This window comes from Sarcophilus harrisii, chromosome 2, assembly GCF_902635505.1.
Source record: "Sarcophilus harrisii chromosome 2, mSarHar1.11, whole genome shotgun sequence".
Classification (NCBI taxonomy): Eukaryota; Metazoa; Chordata; class Mammalia; order Dasyuromorphia; family Dasyuridae; genus Sarcophilus; species Sarcophilus harrisii.
In genome coordinates this window covers 245207244-245229941 of record NC_045427.1, presented here as the reverse complement: position 1 = coordinate 245229941, position 22698 = coordinate 245207244, and the positions used below count along the sequence as shown (strand labels likewise).

Here is a 22698-nt window from a genome sequence, read left to right as displayed (position 1 = left end):
CTATTATTATACATTGTGGTGGAATACGTAGAGAATAGAAATTGGACAGTATAGGACTTTTTCTTAAGAATCTTTAGAAGGTGGAGGGGAGGATTCTTTATTATTGCTTGGGATTAGCCATCCATCTAATTTACACTAAATAAATGCCCTCCCACCTCTATCCCCATTACTATGTCTTCTGTGAAAGCAAACTGGATTATGTGTAAAATGGCATTACTTAGAAACTGTTTATCTGTGTCCTTAAAATTATGTCCTGGGGTTTTGATAAATGAACTCAAACTAGTTCGTCCAAAGGAATTTGGGCTTACGTTGGAGAAGTTTGGATCCATTAAAATGTTATTCGTATTAAAGAACTCCTTCAGAAGCAAACAATTGGGTACAAAAACATGAAGTGACTAAGCTGTGCTTACTTCTTTTAAATATCTTATAACATTATAAATGTCCCCAATGCTAACATGGGCTATATTGACCTATGTTCACTTCACCTCATATGCTTATAACTGGTTGCTTTATGTAGATTGCCTAGTAATTGGTTCATGGTGAGCCATGGGATATGCCAGAATACAGTGTTTTTGTTCAACCCATTGTTAGATGTCTTTCCTAGCTGGCTTGTGAATGATCATCAGACACAGATTTTAGTTTCATGCTGTTTAAACTTGCTGATGGGTTTCCTAAAGTGTCTTCTTTAAACACATCCAAAACAGGGGAAGTTGATTATTTAGGTTTAATATGAGACAAGGTCTTAAAACAAAGCACTCCACATTTTGTTTAAGTCACAGCATAAAATAAGTCATGGTTCATAGTTTTTTACATACATTTGATCAAATGGCTTTCACAGGCAAGAAAGTTATGTGGTGGTAGGACAATCAAGTGCCTAAAAAAAGCTTAGTAACTAATGTATACTAACAATAGGAAAGCATATATCTTGGGTACTAGAATATCCTTTTATTGATAATAATTGGTGGCCAGGTCTCCAGGGTTAAAAGTACTAGAGCTATAAATGTAGACTATTAAGCCCTTTAGAATTTTTTATACATGTGGCTTTGCCTGTGATAAAAAGCACCCATTTCTAGGTTAAAGAGAGCTTTCAAAGAGTCTAAGCTGCTAATGAAAATCTATTAGGAAAGCAAAGGATGTAAGGTGAGCAGTCTCATTTGTACATTTTACATTTTTTCTTAGCATTTTTCCTAGTGAACCAAATTTAAGAAGCAAGTTAGTGTCCTAAGTTTTTTTTAACTATAACATACCTCTAGATTTTTCTTTTCAATTCATTTCAACAAAGATTCCACAGCACAGATATCTTGCTATATATCACTGTACTAGAATATAGAGTGAAACTCATTGTACTAGGCTTATAGTGAACCACACAGTACTCTTCTTCAGTTTGTGAATTATCAGGTTCCTTTGTTCTCACTCATGGTGTTTGCCTTTGGACTATTCAATTGTTTCTAAACTCCTAAACTAAAAAAAAAAAAAGATGGAAATAGAAGATGGAAATAAGTCTAATTAGTTTTGCTTTTGTTTAATAGTTTGTTAACATTCTTTCTAGGTTCCAGAGGTAAAGCTAATTGTCTAACAATATGCTTTTGGATTTCCTCTGGTTTTCTTTAACCTGGACCCATCTCTTCCTCGTTGCCACCAATGGCCTGCTAAAATTATGTTAGCACTGTTGCCTTTGAATTTTTGTCAAATACCGTAATCTGTGAGATAGTCATCCGAGGTAGTAAAAAAAGACTTTTTAAGGAGACATTGGAAGATGATGTCTCTAACAGTACTGCATGTTCTAATCCTACACAGCCTTGTCAGCACTGTCTATGGGCCTTAGTCCTGGAGCGGAATTTGAACCTACAACCATCAGGCCCGGATGTGAGTATACACTGTGATCCACCTCCTTGTAGTAGCTCCTTATGTACGGAAATAAATAACAGCTAGTAGCCAAAGATGCCCTATATAGAAATGAACATTTTAAGAAATCAGCCCTGCCTCAACCATGCTCCTGGCTTCCTCCCCCTGCAAAAAAAAAAAAAAAAAAAAAAAAAAATCTGCATTCACTCCGGCAAGAAGTCATGTTATTTTGTGGAAATAATTTAGTAGGTTAGGGAATAATGAATGAGTTATTGATAGCCTCAAAATCAATCTTTTGAGGTCACTTGTGCTAAGGAAAGTCACACTGCTTGTGTTCAAGAGTTTACATTTATTGACTTAGCAGCTCATAATATTACCAGGTATTCTGTTCAAACAGGACTTGCATTCTCCATTTTCCTCCATTATTGGAAATATAACACTATGCAAAACCCAACTTGTAGCTTTCCCATGAAGGCAGTATTCATCTCAATACTGGATGCATTCCTTTACGTCTGTCAAACCATGAGAGGAGTCAGGAAGTTTAAGTTGCCTTTGCCAAATTTTGTTTTAGACTGTGCCTCACAGGACTACTTTCTGAATGGAGCAAACAGAACATCAGATAAGGGAGATACAATTCTGCTGTATTATATTTTCATTTAGTGTCATACTTTTAAAGAGAAAACTTTTAGCATGAATAAAATATGAAACCAGTATTTGTAAATATATTTTTATGCTGGTGAATATATGGTGAATGACAGGTATTAACCTATTTTATTTTCTTTTATATTTATAATTTAAAAAATTTTTTGCTTAGTATAATGTATTAAAAGCTTCTACTAAGTGCTTCAATTACAAATACAAATAAAATGAAGTTCCAGTCCTTGAAGAGCTTAATGGGGGAAGAGAACATCCAAAAGGACGCTGACAAGAGGTTAAGATAGAGAGTAACCAGGGTGGGCTCATGATGGATAGTCCAAAGGAAGTCCAAAAGCAATGTAGCTTGGGGAATAGGGGGACATATGGCCAGAGGAATTGTGCTGAGCCTCCTCTTTGAGTAGACACCCTGGACCTCATGGCCTGCCCTTCAGGCAAAAGAACCAATCAGAGCAGAGTGATGGTGTGGGTATCAGGCAGATTCAGTCTTGTAGCATGAGATTCCTCATTGATGAATTTCCTGGGGAAGGAAGACATGATGAAGATGGCCAAAGAAGTCTAAAAGCAGTGTGACTGGTGTTAAATTGGAAGAAAAACCATGCTGAGTCCCATGTGTGGTGTGTTCATTTTTATATGCTGAGATACCAAAGAACTACATCAAAATGACAGTTGGGTTTTTTTTTTTTTTAAGGGTACAGGAGATACCTGAGCTATGGGTCCTGACCCTGGGCTGTTTAAATGTTTATCTTGACTATTTTAACTGAGAGTGCCACTTGCTTTACAGAACATTCAACAACAGATGCCTTAAAAAATTATTTTTTGAATAAAGATATATATGTGTATATATATGCATATATATATATATATATAGTTAGTTAGTTGTTACTGAACAAAGTATGGGAAACTTGAACAACCAGGGGATCGTTTAGAAATGCTGTTTGGTCCTTTGTAGTTTTAACTAATCCAGGTGACTATAAACTCTTGTACAAAAACATGTACCAAAGGCCTCAATGGGCTCATCAGTTCATAATCATTGTTAACACTATATAGGACTTAAAGCACAAAATCTATATTAGGTTTACTTTACAGCAGTCTCCCCAAGAGTCAGCCTCTGACAGTGGAAGAAGCTTAAGGCATTTCTTTCTATGTGCAGGGTCAAATTACAGATTCTCCCTATCAGGATATGAATTGTAAGACTGGATCTGGTCTAAAATTCCCGACTTCTGTTTTGAGGTCAGCTATTTCTTGGTAGTTTGATTTTGAATACAACCATTTCCCTTTCTTTTCTCTTAAGAAACTTGAAAGAAGTTGACTGAAAGAAGCTAGTTCTATCTAGACTACTTAAAATTTGTGAATGTTTGACAGAAGACCAGGAGACTAGAGAACAACCATAAGAGAAATAAAGCCATCTTCACTTTCTGAATGAAAATGTAAATGGAGACTATTGCAGGGTTGAGGATTCACCAAAAAAATATTAATTTGGCTGTGTGAAGGATAATGTATTTTCTCTGATTGCTATTTTTCAGTAAATGAATTCACGGTGATTAGAAAGAAGTTCAAGTGCCCATACTGCAGTTTCTCAGCTATGCATCAGTGTATCTTGAAGAGACACATGCGATCCCACACAGGGGAGAGGCCTTACCCATGCGAGATCTGTGGGAAAAAATTTACTCGGCGGGAGCACATGAAGCGACACACACTGGTGAGTAGAGAGGGATCCATGGAGAGGTTGTTCTTCCCTTTGGGATTTTCACAACAGAGAGTAACTCTATCCTCTCCTATCTCCCATCAAGATTTGGACAGGGACAGGTTCTATAACTACTCTATTCAGTCCCTTTCCCCACCCCTTAAAATTTTTTAATTATTTGTGTATTAATTGATTGAGGGTTACAAGAGACTACTGAGATCTTCTAGTCTTAATTCTCTTACTTTGAGATAAGAAAACTAAGGCTCAGAGACTGCAAAGAGGAAGTTGCTGTTTCAGGATGTAAACTGAGGTCTTCTGACTGTCAGTCAAGTGTTCATTCTACTGCATCATGTTGCCTTGGGAAATTGTCCAAACTATAAGTGGTGCTCTTTAACACAGCTATCATCTAGTAGCTAGAAGGTTACTAATTCTCTAATATTTTTACACACAATAATTGGATCCTCCCTTTCTTGTACATGTGGCCTCCAGAAAGAGCACCCTACCTTCAAGGTATTTTGGAGGTCCATATCCACTCAAAACTGTAGTTTATAAATCTCTATAATGCACTTATTTTTATTAATCAGCCAGATGATACAATTGGCTCAGAGGATAGGTATTTAATGAATAGACTAGTAACAAAAGACAATTGATTGTTTTCTCTATTCTAGCTCTTCCACAAATGACATTCCATCAGTAAAAAGATTATACTTGCCTAGGTAATTGGTATGGTCAGGGCAACTTATACCTCCAGCATTGAAGAACTAATCTTCATTTTCCCTTCTTGCCACATCAGAAAAAATGTTCACTCCCTGCAAATTATATGGGATTTACCAAGATACTTGTGAATATTGAATTCACACTTCAAAATTAACATATAGCAGAGTTAAATAAATTAGTACATGACATAGTCATCAGCAACCTTAGCATAATGCACCTAATTCAAGAGATTCGTATTAAAATTGCATGCAGATAACTATAGTGTTTGTAACAAACACATAATTCTTTACATATAATTACAGCATATGTGGCAGTATTATATATATATGTAAATCTTGGAATACATTTCTTATGCAGTGTAAGACACATAGCACATACAAATCATGTGCAGAAACAGCAATATACATATAGCAACAGTATATACCCAACAATGCATATTAGTGTAGATATTAACATAGAATTCAATTAAATAGAACATTAGGACATTATATACGTATGTATATGCATGTTATGTGCATTGTAGAAATGTTCATTATCTAGGCACATGAGTAGCCACTTTTTTTCCCCTAAGTATAATAAGCTCAGTCACTAGCCAAAAAAGCCTAATTATCCTTTCCAGTTGCTCCTTGGGCTCATATATAGCCTAGGCTAAACATCATCTGTTGACCAGTTGGTGTGAAATAATCCTGAGTTTATATGTGTCCCAGTCTTACTATCATTGTCTCTAGTGACTGTGGGCACACACACTTTTCACTAGGGGTTTATACATCTGAAACATTGGGCTAGACAGGGGTTGTTTCTGGGTTTAGTCTTCCCCTCTCTTTCCCCGCCATCAGAAGTTCCTTTGGAGCTAGAGTAAACTCAATTTTGAGTTTCCTCACTCTCTAGTAGATAATCAGCATTCAATTTCTTCTTCATCTGAATCATCATCCTTTGAATAATTATCTAGCTTTAATTGTGTTTCTCACAGTCCACTTACTCATTAATAGGTTAGATGGACCTGGTCCCCAATAATCCTGACATGACCAGAAATTTTTCCTGCATCTGAACTTAACAGAGCTAAAATGCTTTTGCTATTCAATTTCAACTTCATACTAATGTAACCCAAATATGGATAATCCTTATTCAATACCCAGGAGCCTAGGCCTTCCATAGGCTGTAGAAGTAGCTTTTGCAAATGTCTTTTTTAAGAATAACTATATATAATAATCCATTATTCAGAAAATTAAGGTGAACTACTCCTTCATTTCTCAGTCACTCTTGCCCAAGGTTTTATCAGTTTAGGTGAAAGGAATCATAAATATTTGGTGATGAGGTCAGACTTAGAATCTTTAATATCTGGAGTGTTCTCCATCCTTGACATCACTCTGATTTTCTGAAGTCAATCTATTCTCATTCACAATTCTGCTAGCTCTTGCTCATGGCTGTCATGAGGTACAGTTCTAGGATACTCCACCTCCTGCCTCTTGACTGAAGTCCTTGACTGGGCTTCTGGATATCCTCCTTCCTTGTTCACTTCTAGAAGTCCCATATAGACTATCTCCTGATTCCTTAATAAGCTTCTGGATGCTCTTAGGACACAGTACCACCAGGCCCTTTTATGGTATGAGCTGTAAGACATAATACTACCTTTCTTCTGTGACTGCATGGTAAAAGCTTGGGGCCATTTCCTAGGACGCAGAGATGTAGGGCTGTGCCTAAAACATAAGGGCCAGCCTTGAACTTTTCAGTCACCCAACTTCTTCTGTGGAACTGACTCTAATTCTATACTATCTTCTGCTCTCAAATCCTCGTTCCCTTGTCCTGCTGCCAGTGTTAGTCTTGCCAAATCCCAAATCTGGTTTCCCCTTACCTTAAGGGGAAAAAATACTAATTTATAGAATCAGAGAATGTTAGATTTGGAAGGAATTACAGAGGACATCCTGTCAAACCAATTATCTGAACAAGGATCTTTTTCTTAAAAATCTGTGGTGAAAGAGCTTGTTTCTTTCCAAGACATTCGATTTCACTTTTGATTATTTGTGAGTGTTTCTTTTTTTGAACAAAATCTACCCCAGTATTGCAATATGCAATCTCTATTATTTCTAGTTCTGCCTTCTGGGGCCAACAAGAAAAAAATTTAATCCTTCTTCTACATGACTTGAAGAAAGCTATTTTATGTGCCTTAATTCCTTTTTTCTCCAAGTTAAATATCTACAGATCTTTCAATCATTCTTCATATAGCATGTTTTTGAAATGCTTCATCATCATGGTTACCTTTCTCTGAACATTTCTTGCTCTGGCACTCAAAGTCCTCCAAAGACTAACTCTAAATGTACTTTTCACTTTGTGAAAAGTCACACTTATCCACTTACAGCATTATACATTCCAGCCCAACTGAACTATTCTTTTCTCATCTTATTCTGTCTTCTCTCCTCTCTATGCATTTGTGTATGACATTTTTCATCTTTGAAACACTTTCTCTACATTTCTGCCTCTTGAAGTCCTTCTCTTCAAAATACAGTTCAGATGGTACTTCTTCCACAAGATGTTCATTGACTCCCCTAGAAGTGGTCCCTCCTTTCCCTCAAGTTCTCATGCCTGTTTGACCTCACTGGGGCACTATTTAACTTTTAATTTTACATATGGTTCTCTCTTTATGTGTGTCATCTTGGTATTATCATAGGACTTTTATGGATTAGAACATTTCATCTTGGTAAACCCAGCTCCTTACACAGCCCTCTTGCATGCAGTACGTGCTTAACAGAATTCCAGAGTCACACGCTTAGAGCCGTGAGGAGCCTTGGAGGCCTACTAGTCAGGCCCTTTGATTTTATAGGTGAAGAAACCCAGGCTCACATAACCTGAGAGGTTCCATGATTTGCCCAAGGTCCCACAGAGAATAACACTGTTTACTGAATTGAAGACTCATTTTTCATTCTTTTCCTATAGTATGAAAAGTCATACTAATAAAGAAGTCACGCCTTCTCACAGACCAGCAGCCTCAATCTGACCAAGCCATAGAGGGAAGGAGGGCTGTCCCTTTTATGTCTCCAGTTACATGTTTAGCCATGCCGTAATATGATTACTAGAAGTCTTTGTGAATTAATGAAGTTAAGATAATAAGTATACAATGAACTAAATTAAAAAGGAGAATAATGTACTGACCAGAAACAGACAAGAGATGGACCTGGATAGTTCTCATAAAAATTTGAGGACTTTTGCAGACTGCATGCTCAAAATGGATCCACATTGTTATATTTGTTGAATCATTTTTCAGTCCTGACTCTTCATGACCCCATTTGGGGTTCTCTTGGCAAAGATACAATAATTTGCCATTTCCTTCTCCAGCTCATTTTACAGATGAGGAAACTGAAGCAAACAGGGTTAAGAAGCTTGCCCAGAGTCACATGACTATTCAGCGTCTCAGATCTTTCCGACTCCAAGTCTGGCACTATACTCACCCCGCCCCTTTGCTGCCCCAGTAGTGTTATAGAGGGGCCAAAAAAAGCAAATGTGGTCTTAGAGTGCATTCAGAGAGAAATAGCCTCTCAGCCTAGGGAGGGGATAATCTGGCTGTGTTTGGCAATGGTCAGATTGTTTCTGAACTAGCCTGTAATTCTAGGTGCCACATTTTGGCAAGAATCTTGATAAGAGAGCATTTAGAGCAGTAATTAGGATCCTGGAGACCATTCCTTTTAAGGACCATTTGAAAGAAATAAAGATAAACCTTGGGGAGGGGGAAAACTATCATTGTCTGCAAATCTCTCCTTCATACAGGAGAAATTAGATTGTTTGGTCATCTGTCACCTCAGACAAAAGACAAAACTATTAGCTGTGGATATGTAGGGACCCTCTCTGAGATGCCTTCCCAGAATGCTTAAGAGATGACTCGATCCCCCTAGAGTTTCTGAAAAGGCAGGTGGATGGTGCAATGGGGCACTGAGTCTGGAGTCAGGAAGACCAGAGTTCAAACCAGCCTCAGATATTCATGAGCTGTGTGATCCTGGCAAATCACTCAACCTCTGTTTGCCTTAATCTTTTGGAAGGAAATGGCAAGCCACTCTTTGCCAAGAAAATCTTATATGGGGCCACAAAGGATCAGACACAATTGAACAATTACCAGCAGTAGTAAATTTACCTTTAATGATCATCCAGTAGACACAGTTGGCACAAAGCAAAAGTATTTCATTAGTTGGCATAATAATAATAATAGTATCTACAAAAATATCCTTTCTTAGAAAATCAATGCACTGGTTCATAGAAAATAATTTAAGTTTTACACTTTTCAGGAAAATGGTATTCTATGAAGATACCATTACCTTTATATCTGCCTTATTTGGAATAAACTTCACATGCTATATATATATATATATATATATATATATATATATACACACACACACACACACACACACACATCCTTTCTCCCTCCAGAAGACATGGGATATACTCTGCTACAAATATAGCCTATGTAGAAAAAAGTGGGCACAAACCCACAGTGGCAGTGAGGAACATGTAAGAAACGCATGTGACCCAGGCAATTTATACCTCTAGTGCTCCCAGGAACCAATGTTTTCACTCTTCTTGTGGAATCTTCACCCTGCTCCCCTCCTGGATGAAGCCTTTCTGCTGAATGGGTCACTCAGCTGACTTCCCTGCGTCTCTTCCTCTCAAAAGCTCAATTCTTGACTTTGAGGGCTAGTTCTCTCTGGAATGCATCCACTTTTCTCTGCTGCCAAAAATGTCCCTCCTTGAAGCTGCCTCCTGCCTTGAATGCTTCTTTTCTGTGTCTCTGTCTTTCTGCCTCCTGCCTCAAACAACTCTTCAAATTGCTCCTTGATGAATGCAATGGCTCTTACTGTGCTAGTAGCTATTCTGTAAGATGCTGTGTCTGATATAAGACAGAAGGGAGATAGAGAGAAAATCCTATCTTTCCTTCCTTCCTTCCCCATTGCTGTCCTCTGGTTGAAGTACAGGGGTCACACTCCATAAAACTTTCATAACTTTGAACTGCTTCAAATTCTCAACATGTCTAGCATCTTTTAAGGGTTTCTCAGGTGTGGCCCATATTCTCTCGAGCCAGTAGCCAGACTCTTCTTCTAATTCAATCAAGGAACCTTTTTTTTTTTTTTAAACAATTCATAAAGGAAGAAAGAGCACATGCATTTTAATGCTTTGTATATATTACTATCTGGTATTGCATCTATCTGGGATTGTATTCTGACCTAGGAGGTGGGCGTAAGGCTCAGGAACCAAGTGCCCTTTTCAGATGGAAGCTACAAAGAAATAGATTTAGGTTTGATTTTTTTTTTTAACCTAACATTAAAGATGTTTAAAAGTATAAAGGGCTGCCTCAGGAAATAGCATGTTCCACCTCACTAGATCTCTTCCAGCAAAGGCTAGATGACCACTTATTGGGTGTGTTGTTGAAAAGATTCTTCTTCAGGCAGAAGCTGAAGTAGATTTGATTCTGAGATCTCTTCTAACTCTTTGCCCTAATATTCCCTAAAGAACAATAAGAATCTCAGAGCCAAAAAAGCTGAAGAGTTGCTTATTTAAACAAGCTTCTCCATAGCTATGTTTCTTTCATTGAAACATGAAAAAAAAAAAACTGCATGTATAATTTTATTTTTATTTGAAGAAGTCTAATTATTTAGTTGAACTAAAACTGACTTTGAAGAAATTAATCCTTATCATGTGACTCTGAAAAAAACAATTCTTTTATCCTAGTCACAAGACATTTAAAACTGTGTTAATAGCAAAGGTAGACAAGAAAAATGGCCTCTTCTTTAAAAGAACAGTATTTATCTTTTAATTTAGTTTTCTAACCCTGATTTCATTTTGCTCATTGTCCCAGTAGGCTAGTTGACCTCAGACCTAACAGTGTGAGAAAGTCCTCTACCAAAAATTTGTGAGACTTTAGGGTTTTAATAAATATTCTCTTTTATGCAAAGCAGCAGTTAAGGCAAAGAATTCATTAAGCCTGTTTTGCCCCTGTTATTCATATGTTCTTTAAAGCCATTTCCTCAGTCCCCTTCTTGGGAATGAGAGTTTGTAGTCAGCTGGTAAGCTGTTGTCTGTCAGTGTAGCAGATGCCAGGATCGTGTTGTAGTTTGCCAAATGGTGATGTTTATACATGGATGGGGTGGGCAACCGGCCCACACCACTTACACCACAATGCTCTAGGGGCTTATGTTCTCTGTTGCCATGACACCCAAAGCCCCATCATCTTTTCCTTCCCTCCATGAGTGTTTGTCCATTCGGATGAGCGCCCAGCCATCTGGTCCTGGGGCTTAGTGCTCCCTGAGATGCCCCTTCTTACCTCCTCTGGGTGCTGCTCTTCTGGCATTCTGTGAGCTCATCCAAGCAGCTCATTCAGTATCCCTGCAGACACCAAAAGCTTCAAATGCCCTCTCTTGGTTTGGTTAGTCTCTTTGCAGACACACCTTGTTTTGCCAGCTGGTCCCCAAGACTGTCCCCATTCCAAATATAACTTTTCCCTAAGGTTTATGCCTAAAAGCACAATTTCTTAAAAATTTATCTTCCAAATTTCTTGTGTTGTAAAATAACAAAAATAATTACGTTTTGGAAATAACCCAAACCTAAAGTTTACAAGTGCCATATCACTTGAACTATGCATTTAAAAAAATAAAAGTTCTATTTTGAGCTTTGAAGAAGTTTAGTGATTTAAAGAAAACAAAAATCACATATGAAACAAGTAGCAGTTTAATTAAATTGTATGTTTTGGCTTTGATAAATTGTTTATCCTGATAAAGTGGATAAAATATAAGACTTTGAATCAGGGAGATCTATCCCATTTGATATTATCTGTGTGATTATGGATAAGTCACATAAGTCCTCCCAACTAATTTAGTCAATTAAGAATAACAAATATCACAGTCCCTACCTCACAGGGGCTGGTATAATATTCAAATGGGATCATGGATTTACATGCAGATATGTGTGTATATATGTAGATATATGAATATAGCCACATATTGTGCATATCATATATTCATAATGTAGCCATAAAATATATTTACATATCTATGTATGCATACATATGCATATCTAATCCATGTATATGCATATATGTATATGTGTACATATGAGTGTGAGTATATGAGTATGTATATTTTTAAAATTTTTTTTTGCAAACCATAGTACTGTTGAAAGAAATCTTAAAAATTTCTCCTGTTAGCTTTACATTTAAAATTAATGTTCTTATCTATGATTATATTAATAATTTGAAAATTAGTTTGCAATAAACATTTGGACACCTGAGGTAAAAGTCCATCCTGTCTCCTACCCTTAAAGAGTTATGCTATAATAAAGCACAGTGGAGAAAGAGAAGAAAGAGCAAAAGAGATACACTAGAAACCATGTGAAGAAGAAAAACTAGATCTTAGAAAAGAGTCCATGTCATGGTTCATGTCAATTAAGCCAATCCTAGAAAATATATTTGGATACCCAGCATTACAGACTGATCAGGCTGATCAATATTAGAACAAAGTGAAACACTCACAAGAGTTCTGACAGTTAACAAAAGGAGATTTATTTAGCCAGTTTCCCTTCTTCTGTATTGGTCATCATAGTCCCCAAATTAATCATTGGGAGTAGTTAGGGGTTTTTTGGGGGGTTGTTTTTTTTTTTTTACACAAGTGACCAGGAAACCATATCAACAACCCAAGCTTTAGTAATATGAACCAATTAAACTTCAAGGACAGTTTTAATACTTTTTAAAGGAAAAAACTAAAACCAGCCTGTACATGGCAGACCTAAGATATTGCTTGTACCTCATCACATCCTCCATATTGTGACTAGACCCCTATTAAGTTCTAAGTGAGAAGAAAGACTTTGGTTCCAGGGAAAATATGTGTGTGAGTCAGAAAGAATATGAAAGTATTTGTTTTCCATAGTCTTTTCATTTAAATCAGGCAACTAAAATGAATTGAAGTGTTTCCTTTATATCTTATACTCTTTAAATGATTGTATAAGTGTACTCAATACATTACTTTTCTAAAAAGAGAGAGTGTGTGTATGTGTACACACATGTTGTCTCCTGACTGAAATAATAGCAGTCTGCCAAAAGGAGAGCCTTCTTACATTAGACTTAGCCCTTGTATCAAAACTTCTAAACCACATGTGGGTGAGGAAAGTAGAGAAATGGAAAACAACAACTAATTCTTCCCCCTAAGCACTCATCAATCTAGAGTAGATATTCGTTCCATCTCTTGGTTTTGTCCTTCCTGTTCCCCTTGCTTGACTTTTGAATACTGACCTCTCTATGATTGGTCAACAGGTGGGACTGCATACATCAAAGATAACCTGTTGATATACAGATTGACTCATGTATATTATGTATATAATAAATAATTTTAATAATAATAATAATAATAGCTCATGTTTCTAGAATACTTTGAGATTTGTAAACTTGTCTTCTTCATAATAACTGAGTAAGATAGGTTCTATGAGCATCATTATTATTATTCCCATCTTGTTCAAATATGTGAAAGTTCTGTGATTTTTCACATATTTCAGTATGAGAAACTCTCAACGTGAGCGCTGCCTTCTCCAACACAAGTCACAATCCATCTATCTCTATTCTAGGGAATTACCTAAGGCATTTAGAAGGGGCTTACTCAAGATTCCACAACATCAGAGATAGAATCTAGACCAGACCTTGATTCCAAGATCAGCTCTTTGTCCACCACACCATTTTAATTTTTGTTCCTTCTTACAGATAAATGAGTGAGATTGTCATTTGCCCAAAATAATAAGAGCCTTGAAACAGAATCACCAAATTATAGAATTTCAAAATAGAAAGGGCCACTAGTCTAACTTCTTCACAAAGGAATTCCCCCCCATACCTGATAAGTGGTCATGCAGTCACAAAATCTGGGAAGTGAAGATACTCGGGGTTTCTGACCAAAACAGAAACAACTGCTATCTACCTTCACTCTGAGCCAATCCAGGCCCAAACAGAGACCAAGTCGGGTTTGGCCTGGGGCCTGTTGTTGGTCAGACTGAGAAAGCCAGCCTACACAGTTACAGCTTGTTATGATGATTGTCCTTTATTCTTATAGAGGAGCAAAATGGCATCACTATATGATCTGTGGCTGCTCAGAGTGAGCTTGGAGTGCCATAGGTCCAACACAAATAGTCCCTGTAAATATTTGGGGGCTTCTCTAATTTTGTACAACTCACATTTCTTTTGGGCTCATTCAATTCTGCTTTTCTCATAGAACACAGCACCTTCTCTGATAAGGATATGCCATGCTGGGCAGTGCTTGCTAGTGTCTCCCATGTTGTACAGTGGATTCTAAAGTTCTTAAGAGAGACCTTGAGTGTTTTTGTATTGCTTTTTTTTGACTGCCTTGGGAGTGCTTGCCCTGTGTGAGTTCTCCAAAAAAATTTTTTGACAAGTGTACATTTGGCATTCAAACAATGTGGCCAGCCCAATGGAATTATTAACAAATGACAGAACGTGAACCCAGATCTCTTCACTTTTTTCCATTGCTCTTTATACTCTAACACTCTGTCTACAATTCTCTATCATTGGAGTTCTTTGAGTAGAGGATAGATTTCTGCTTCAGCTTTGAGTTAACCAGATTATTTTGGAGGCATAAGTCTGTAATCTTCTGATTCCCAAATATCCAACCTGTGTCACTAAGAGAATGCTGATATCACTGATAAAAATGGGACAAGTAGGAAGGGGAGAAAGTTTGGGGGAAAGGAAAAACCTATTTTGGATATAATAAGTTTAAAGTGTTTTTTCAATCATTGAAAATAAAGGCTAGAATTTGTCAAAGCCAAAGCCCAAGGTATCTAACAACAAAACATCATCATTGATGAACACTTTGGCTGTGTAGCCAGTGAGAAGCACACATTTCTGCAGGTATTTTAAGTCACCATCATTACCAGTCAAATGCTGGTTTCCATATGGAATATTGGTTCTTTGCTGAACAATGGGAATAGTGAAGAACAGAATTGCTTCACAATATGCCCTTTAAGTCATTACGTATAGTACCTACCATGATATTTTGCTTACTAAGGTGAAGGGTAGGATGAAGTGGGTGTGCTTTTAGGATGTTTGGCCATAAATATCTCCTAAAAGTGTTAATTAGATGAGTGTAAACAACAAAGACAATGTGCTGTTTTAAGGGATAGGCAGGAAATAGCATTTCAATGCCTTTTAACAATTTAAGAAATGATGTAAGAGAAAGCATCCAGGAAATATGTGTTTGGAAAAGGAGATGGGCTGAGCATATGATAAGAGAGAGAGATAATAAGTGGACAACTCAAATGTCTTGCTAGCCACAAAGCATAAAAAAAAATCTAGTTTGATAAGTCCTCTATATGTGATTTATGAGACAACATGGAAAAGTAAGAAGAGGGAATTGTTAATATACATGACTGGTAGTAATACCCACATATTGATAAGATCATAATCAATAGACATATTAACAAGGATATTAACAATATTAACAACATATTAACATGCATGGTGGAAAGAATCATGGGCAGGAGTTTAGAAAATCTGGTTCTAGTGTCAACTGTGTTACTACTTTATTCTGATACTTTAAGAACATTCTCTTTCCTGAATCTGTTTATAGTCTTAATTGTTTTTGACAGGGTTACTAGACTCGTAAATCAGAGAGAATGCTTCAGACATGATATATATAGATTTTAGCAAGACTTAGAGATGGAAATGGTTTTAGAAATCACCTAAACCCCATTCCTTTCTTTTATAGATGATAAAACTAAGGCTGAAAGGTTAGAATTTGCCCAAGATCACACAAGTAATAAATAGCATGACAAAGCTTCTGAAATTATCCTTATAGACAAGATGGGATCACATGGACTAGATCATTGTGCAGTTAGATGGATTTGAACATCATTGAACAAGCAGCTCCCTAAAATAGTGGTTAATTGATGTCAGACTGAAGAGCATTCTTTAGTAGTGTCCCAGGGATCTGTCCTTGGTCCTGTTCTGTAACTTGAATATTCAGTCAGTCAATCATCAGGCATTTATTAAGTGCCTGCTATAAGTTAGACACTGCTCAACACCAGGGATACAGAGGCAAAAATGAAATATGCTCTGCTTCACATAGCTTTTATTTATTGGAGAAACAAAATAAATAGGAGGTAATTGAGTGGGGACTCTAGTTTGGGGAGATAAAGATTTCATGTATAAATTGATTTTTGAACCAAACTTTTTTTTTCTTTTTTAAAAAATAATAGCTTTTTATTTTAAAAAATATGTGCAAAGATAGTTTTCATCATTCATCTTTGCAAAACCTTGTGTTCCAAATTTTTCTCCCTTCTTTCCTCCCTTTCCTAGAAAGCAAGTAATCCAATATAGGTTAAACATATATAATTTTTCTAAACATATTCCCACATTTATCATGCTGTAGCAGAAAAATCAGATCAAAAGGGGAAAAATGAGAAATAAAAAAAGCAAGCAAGCAACAACAAAAAAAGGTGAAAATACTATGTTGTGATCAACATTCAGTCCCTATAGTCCTCTCTGGATGCAGATGGCTCTTTCCATCACAAGGCTATGAACCAAACATTTTAAAGATAATATTTAAATTGTTCTTATCATAATCTTAGACAAAAAAAATATTCATTTTTAATTGTTAAACAAGTAAAGGAAATGAACTAACGCTCTCATATTATAAATATATATTTGCACTAAAACAGAAAATGATGGTTTATATGGCTATTGTGCTCACCAGTACCTGAGTCATGATCTGAATTTTCTTATCCTCCTAACTGGACAGAAGAAGATATGATGGTTCTCCTTTTTCCATGGAAGGGCCTTAATTCAATGTGGAGTTAGGTGCAGAGGATGAATCTAGGGCTCTCATGATACTTCTATGATTTCACATAAGCTTTCAGCATGCTGAATAACACTTTGGAGAGTAAGAGAAAGTTAGGGGCCTTTTGGGTGATCCTTGAAAGCAGCTGCCCCACCAGAGAGCAGATCATGCTCCACAAGGACAATTCCTGCCATTCCCAACTTCTACCACTTGCCCCACTACTGCCAGAATTGAAATAGAAAGTTGGGTTTTGAATAAAACTAGGAATTCTAAAACTAAGAGGTGGAGGTGAGGAGGGATCGTAGACTAGACATGAGATGAATAGTTAACGTAAAAGAAAATGGAAGATAGAATTTTGTGTGAGGAACAGCAAGAAGGTAAACTTAAGTGCACCTGTGGGTGCAGGAAGAGGAAAGATGAGGCTCCTGAGGTAGATTGGAGCCAGGGCAGGAAGAATCCCAAATACCCAGCAGAAGAATTTCTATTTGGGCCTGAGTCTGTTCGTGTAACCACTATCCCACTATCCCAGTCATCAGATGTGAGCCTGGTGAGGCTTCTGTTGTCATCCCCCCGCCCCATGTATTTCATTACCAAAGCTCATCATCACTCCTGCCCCAGCTTCTCTGTCTGTGCACTCTCTCACCTGGTTGAGGCCGTGTGCTCAGGATTTTCCCTCCTAGTTCTCTGCATTTGTGCAATCTCTGCCTTCAGCGCTCAGCTCAGGTGCCTTCTCTAAGAAACCCTACTCGATTCCTGTCTCAAACACAAGTGCCTCCAAAACTCCAAAACTCCCTTTGCAGTTCTCCTTTGATCCCTTTATAATCCATATTATATGTGCTTACCAGTGTCCTTGTCCTTTCCCTCAGCAGTCCCTAGTTGAAAATATGCTCCCAAGGACAAGCTCTGTGTGATGCAGTGGAAAGAGTTCTGGCTTTAGAGTCAGGGACCCAAGTCCAGATCCTGCCATGGGCACTTCCTTCATGACTCTGAAAAGTCTTTTGGCCTTCCTGGGCCCAATCTTCTTAATCCTTAACATAAAGGAATTACATTAGGCGATTTAAAAGATTTTTTAGGCTCCAAAATGTATGATCTTTTGATTTTTGCATTCCCAACAACTTGTACATAGTAGGTAGTTGATAAATGTTTGTTCCTGAACGAATGAATAGGGAGACATGCTTAATAATAGTTCTTATGAAAAAGACCTAGGAATTTTAGTAGAACGCAAATTCAATCTGAGTTTATTCAAGGCAACATGGCAGTCAAAAAACTAATCTAAACTTAGATTTCCTTAAAAGTATTTATCAAGAATGAGTGGAGTATGGCTCTTTGGATTCAATGTCCTGATCAGGTGCTGGTGAGTATCCAAAAAAAAAAGCCACTTGGATAGTGAAAGGATGAAAAAAAATAAATGCCTTACTATGAACTACTCCAGGGACTAGCCCGGAGAAGAGAAGATCTAGAGTGGATATAATGGTTATCATCAATTATTAGAAGGGTTATCATGTGAAAGAGAATTTAGCCATGGTTAACTTGGTGCCAGAGGGTAAACTGAGCCATTCATTCAAAAGTAATTAAATGCCTATTATTGCTAGGCACTATGTTAAACTGGGATACAAGGGTATAAACAAACTGATTTCCATTCTTAAAGAGTTTATATTCTATTGAAATAAAACAATTTGCACAGAAATGACCACTATAAATACAAAATATATACAATAAATTCCAAGTAATTTGGAATGGGGGAAGGGTACTGATAGCTAGGGTGATAGCTAAGACCTCATGCAGGAGCTGACCTTTGAATGAAGCTAGAGATTCCAGGATATGGAGATGAAGAGGGAAGGCATTCCAGACATGGGTACAGCCTGTGCAAAGGTGCAAAGATGAGTTGGAGCATGATATATGTGGAACAGAATATTGGAAGGAGAGGAAAAGAGAATAAGTCTGAAGAGAAGATAAAACTAGATTATGAAGGCTTTAATTGACATTTAATTTAATTTTTAATTCTAGACATTCTGGGAAGGTTCTGGGTCTTCTTGACCCAGAGAATGACATGGTCAGGCCTGTGATTTGGAATTATGAATTGCCAAATTGTGTGAAGAATAGCAAATTGAAGTTTGATAAAAAGAAAAATTTCCTAAGAACTAGAGATATCCAAAAGTAGAATGAACTGTCTTGGGAGGTAACAGATTGTCACCGCAAGCAGAGTATGGATGACCACTTATCCAGTAGAGATGAGAGATGTAGAATGTATTAAAAAGGAGAATTAAGTCAGGAAGATTAAGAAGGAGGTTGTTACCACACTGCCAGTTAAAGATGATAAAGGCCTGAACTAGGGTGATGGCCAAATAAATGGAGAAGAGACAGGCAAGAGAAGTAGAGGTAGAATTGATGAGACTTGGCTACTGATTTGGATATAAGCAGTGAGGGAAAATTAAAAAAATTAAAGATGACTCTAAGTTTGCATGAGTGCAAGATTTGTAGAGTCTTCAATTTAGAATCATGGAAATCAGGGGAAAGATGAATTTGGGGGAAAGACAATGAACTAATTTCTGAAAATGCTGAATTTGAGCTGCTTAAAGGATAGCTCAGTTGGAACTAGCTAATAAGTAGTTGCTGAGATAGGACTAGAGTTCAAGAAATTAGGAGCCCTAAGAATAAGCCATAGAAAATTTTGGCTTGATCAGAGAAAAAAGTCTAATAATTAGAACTGTCCTAAAATGTAATAGCCCGCCTCAGGTGGCAATTCCTTTAACTGAATATCTTCACATAAAAACTGAATGGCTATTATTAGAGATGGTTTATAAATTACTGTTTAGGAATGGGTTCTGCCAAATAACTTCAGCAAGTTTCTTTCATATCTACATTAAGCTATAAGTAATTATTCTTGTTATGGCAGAAAACACAAATCCTGGATCTTACAAGCTTAATTCTCCTTCACCTCATTGTATTGTTGGACTCCAACACCTTATTCTTAAGGCAACAGAATCTGGGGTGGTACTAAACCTGTGCTTTTTATAGAGAATTCTTTTACCAGTCTAAAGTTTCACTTTCATTCACCTCATATATAGGGAAAGAGTGGCTAGTATTTTTCTCCAATACAAAGTTGATTTCCCCAAGTTAAAAAAGAAGTTAATTGCACAACAGCCTTTTTGACATTATTATCTGTAACCTCCAATCATCTATCCTATGCTATGTTGTATTTTCAAGTGATTTTGCCCTAATCATATTCAAGTTTTGGGGTTTAATTGTACCTTAAACATTGGACTATCTTCTTGATTGGGAATTCTTGCTGTCCATTGTATTTGAGCAAAAATGGCCAGGTCCAAGTAAGTCTCCCTTATGATTTGTAACTATTCATATAAGTAGGACCCCATTTTAATGAATTATTTATTTTTTAAATTTTTTAAATTTTAATGAATATTCTATTTTGGTCCTTATAATGACTTTTAATTCAAATTTTATTTATTAAATTAAAATATTAAATAATCACTACAAGCAAAGCTCTATGCTAGGGGAGATATATAATGCAGATAAATTTAGATGAGACAAAGGTTTATGTACTTAAAAGTTGAAATGATTTATGCCCTTCTGGAGCTTTCAATGTAGTAAATTCACAGAATTTCAGAGTTGGACAGGACCTCAATGACTATAACTGGTTTAATCCATAACTAAAAAAGAATTACCATTCAACCCTACTGGATAAGTGGTCATCCATACTTGCTTGAGGGGACAACCTGTTACCTCTCAAGATAGTTCATTTTTCGATATCTCTAGTTAGGAAATTTTTCTTTATATCAAATTTCAATTTGCCATTTTGCAACATCCTCCCCATAGTTTCTGGGACTGCTTTCTGGAGACAAATAAAAAAAGTTTATTTCTTCTTTCTTATGACAGTTTTTCCAAGTACTTTAAGTCTTTCTTTGCTCCCTCCAAACCCCCAAAGCCTTCTTTTTTAGGTTAAACACCCCAAATCCTTCAATTGATTCTCATGTGGTATAGACTTAAATCTCTTATTCTAATAGCTCATGAGTTCATTGTTGTTCTTTATAAAATGCCATATTTGGGTCAGCTAAATGGCACTATGCATAAAGCACCAGCCCTGAAGTCAGGAGGACCTGAATTCAAATGTGATCTCAGACCCTTAACACTTCCTAGCTATGTGACCCTGAGCAAGTCACTTAGCTCCAATTGCCTCAGCAAAAATAAAATGCCATATTTAAAACTTAGGAGATGTATGTGGGCTGATGAGGCCAAAGTATGGAACAATTATCATCTCTTTCTTCCTGGAAGCAATGCATCAAGCAACCCAAGATTTCATTAATTTTTTGGCTGCCATGCAACGTCCATGTTGACTTGCAGTCCAACAAAATTTCCAAATCTTTTTCAGACAAACTACTAACCTTGTTTCCTGAATCTTGAACTTTTGGAATTGATTGTTGAACCAAGTGTAAGAACTTCATTTTTATCCTTCCTAATTCTCATTTTATTCTGTCAACAATTCTATCCTGCAGAGGTCTTTTTGAATTCTAATTTACATTATTAAGGAGGAAAATAGGTATAGTGGAAAATGTGCTAGATTCAAAGTCAAAGGACAGCACCTTGTTTGAAAATCTACATTTCCTGCCTACTAGCTCTGTGATAGTGGTCATGTTCTTCCTTTTGGCTTAATTTTCTTCAAAGTAGATAAGATACATTTTTAATAAAATAAAAAAAAATAATTTAATTAAGATGCTTAGTCAATATCTGGCTCAAAAATTTGTGATTCTATAATCTTATGTGTTATCTGTTAGCATTGCTTCTAGCTTTGTGTCATTTGCCAATTTAATTAAGATTTCATCTATATCTTGCCTTAGATATATAATAAAAATATGAAATAGTACAAGGCTAAGAACAGAGGCACCTGGGTGGTACAGTGAATAGAATGCCAGGCCTAGAATCAGGAAGACCTGAATTCAAATCTAGCCTCAAATTCCTTCCCAGCAAGTCACAACCTCTATCCCAGCAAATCACGCAAGTTCCTCAGTTTTCTCAACTATAAAAATAGAAATAATAATAGCTCTTATCTTACAGGGTTGTTGTGAGTGTCAAATGAGGTAACATTTGTAAGGTGCTTAGCACAGTGCCTAAAACATAGTAGGTACTTTATTAATACTTATTCCATTCCACTGTACATCCTTGGGGCACTCCAATAGAGACTTCCTACTTGTCATGGAATTATTAATGATTTATCTTTTGAGTTGGATAGTCAACCAATTTCCAATCTATCTTAATATCTTGATATTCATTCATCTATGGATTTTTAGTTTTGGTTTTCAGTCTACTTATGTGACAATTTCTGTCACCTTTGCTGACTCATCTTCCATATTACATCCTCTAACTGGGTATTCCCCATGGCTCTTTTGTAGGCCTTCTTTTCTCTACATTTTTTCTCTTGACAAAACCAGTATCTCTAGTGGATTTAATTATAGTTTCTAGACGGACAACTCAGATATCAATATATCCAATCTCTTCCCTTAACTCTGGCATCACCAGCTGCTTATTAAATATTTCAAACTAAATGTTCCAAATTTATCTTAAACTAGGCATGTCCAAAACAGAATTCATTCCCTTTCCCACAAGCCCCACTCTTCCAGACTTCCCCGCTCTTCATCTGGTCTCCCTGGTTCTGATACTCCAATACCCTTGACACTTCTCTCCAACATCTCCTCGCTCACACAACCCCCCCTTCAGTTCATCCCTTTTTGTCTGGTCTCTATACTAGTGGCCTCCTGATTCATCTCCCTGCCTCAAGTCGATCTCCATCCATCCTCCACCTGGCTGTCCAATGATTTTCCTTAAGTATAGGTCTGTATAGTATAGCATATTATAATCTGTATAGTAATTGTCTTACTAAATAAACTTCTGTCACTCCCTATTGCCTCTTGAATACAATAGAAGCTTCACTATTGGAGTTTTACAGTTCTTCAAAACCTGGTCTCATCTTCTCCT

At 36.8% G+C, this 22698-nt stretch overlaps 1 protein-coding gene across 8 annotated transcripts in view; it reads left to right on the top strand.

The window, feature by feature from the left end:
• Positions 1-22698, top strand: part of ZBTB46 (zinc finger and BTB domain containing 46) — a 159449-nt gene that overhangs the window by 130007 nt on the left and 6744 nt on the right. For 7 of the 8 annotated variants that reach the window (XR_004231927.1, XM_031951798.1, XM_031951796.1 and 4 more), the window contains 2 exons: positions 1798-1866; positions 4026-4201. Coding sequence is in view for 7 of the 8 variants with exons in the window: in XM_031951798.1 (XP_031807658.1) it covers positions 1798-1866; positions 4026-4201 (245 nt within the window). In the remaining variant the exon portion in view is untranslated. The remainder of the gene's footprint in view (positions 1-1797; positions 1867-4025; positions 4202-22698) is intronic. The other variant, XM_031951797.1, reaches the window with a different exon arrangement.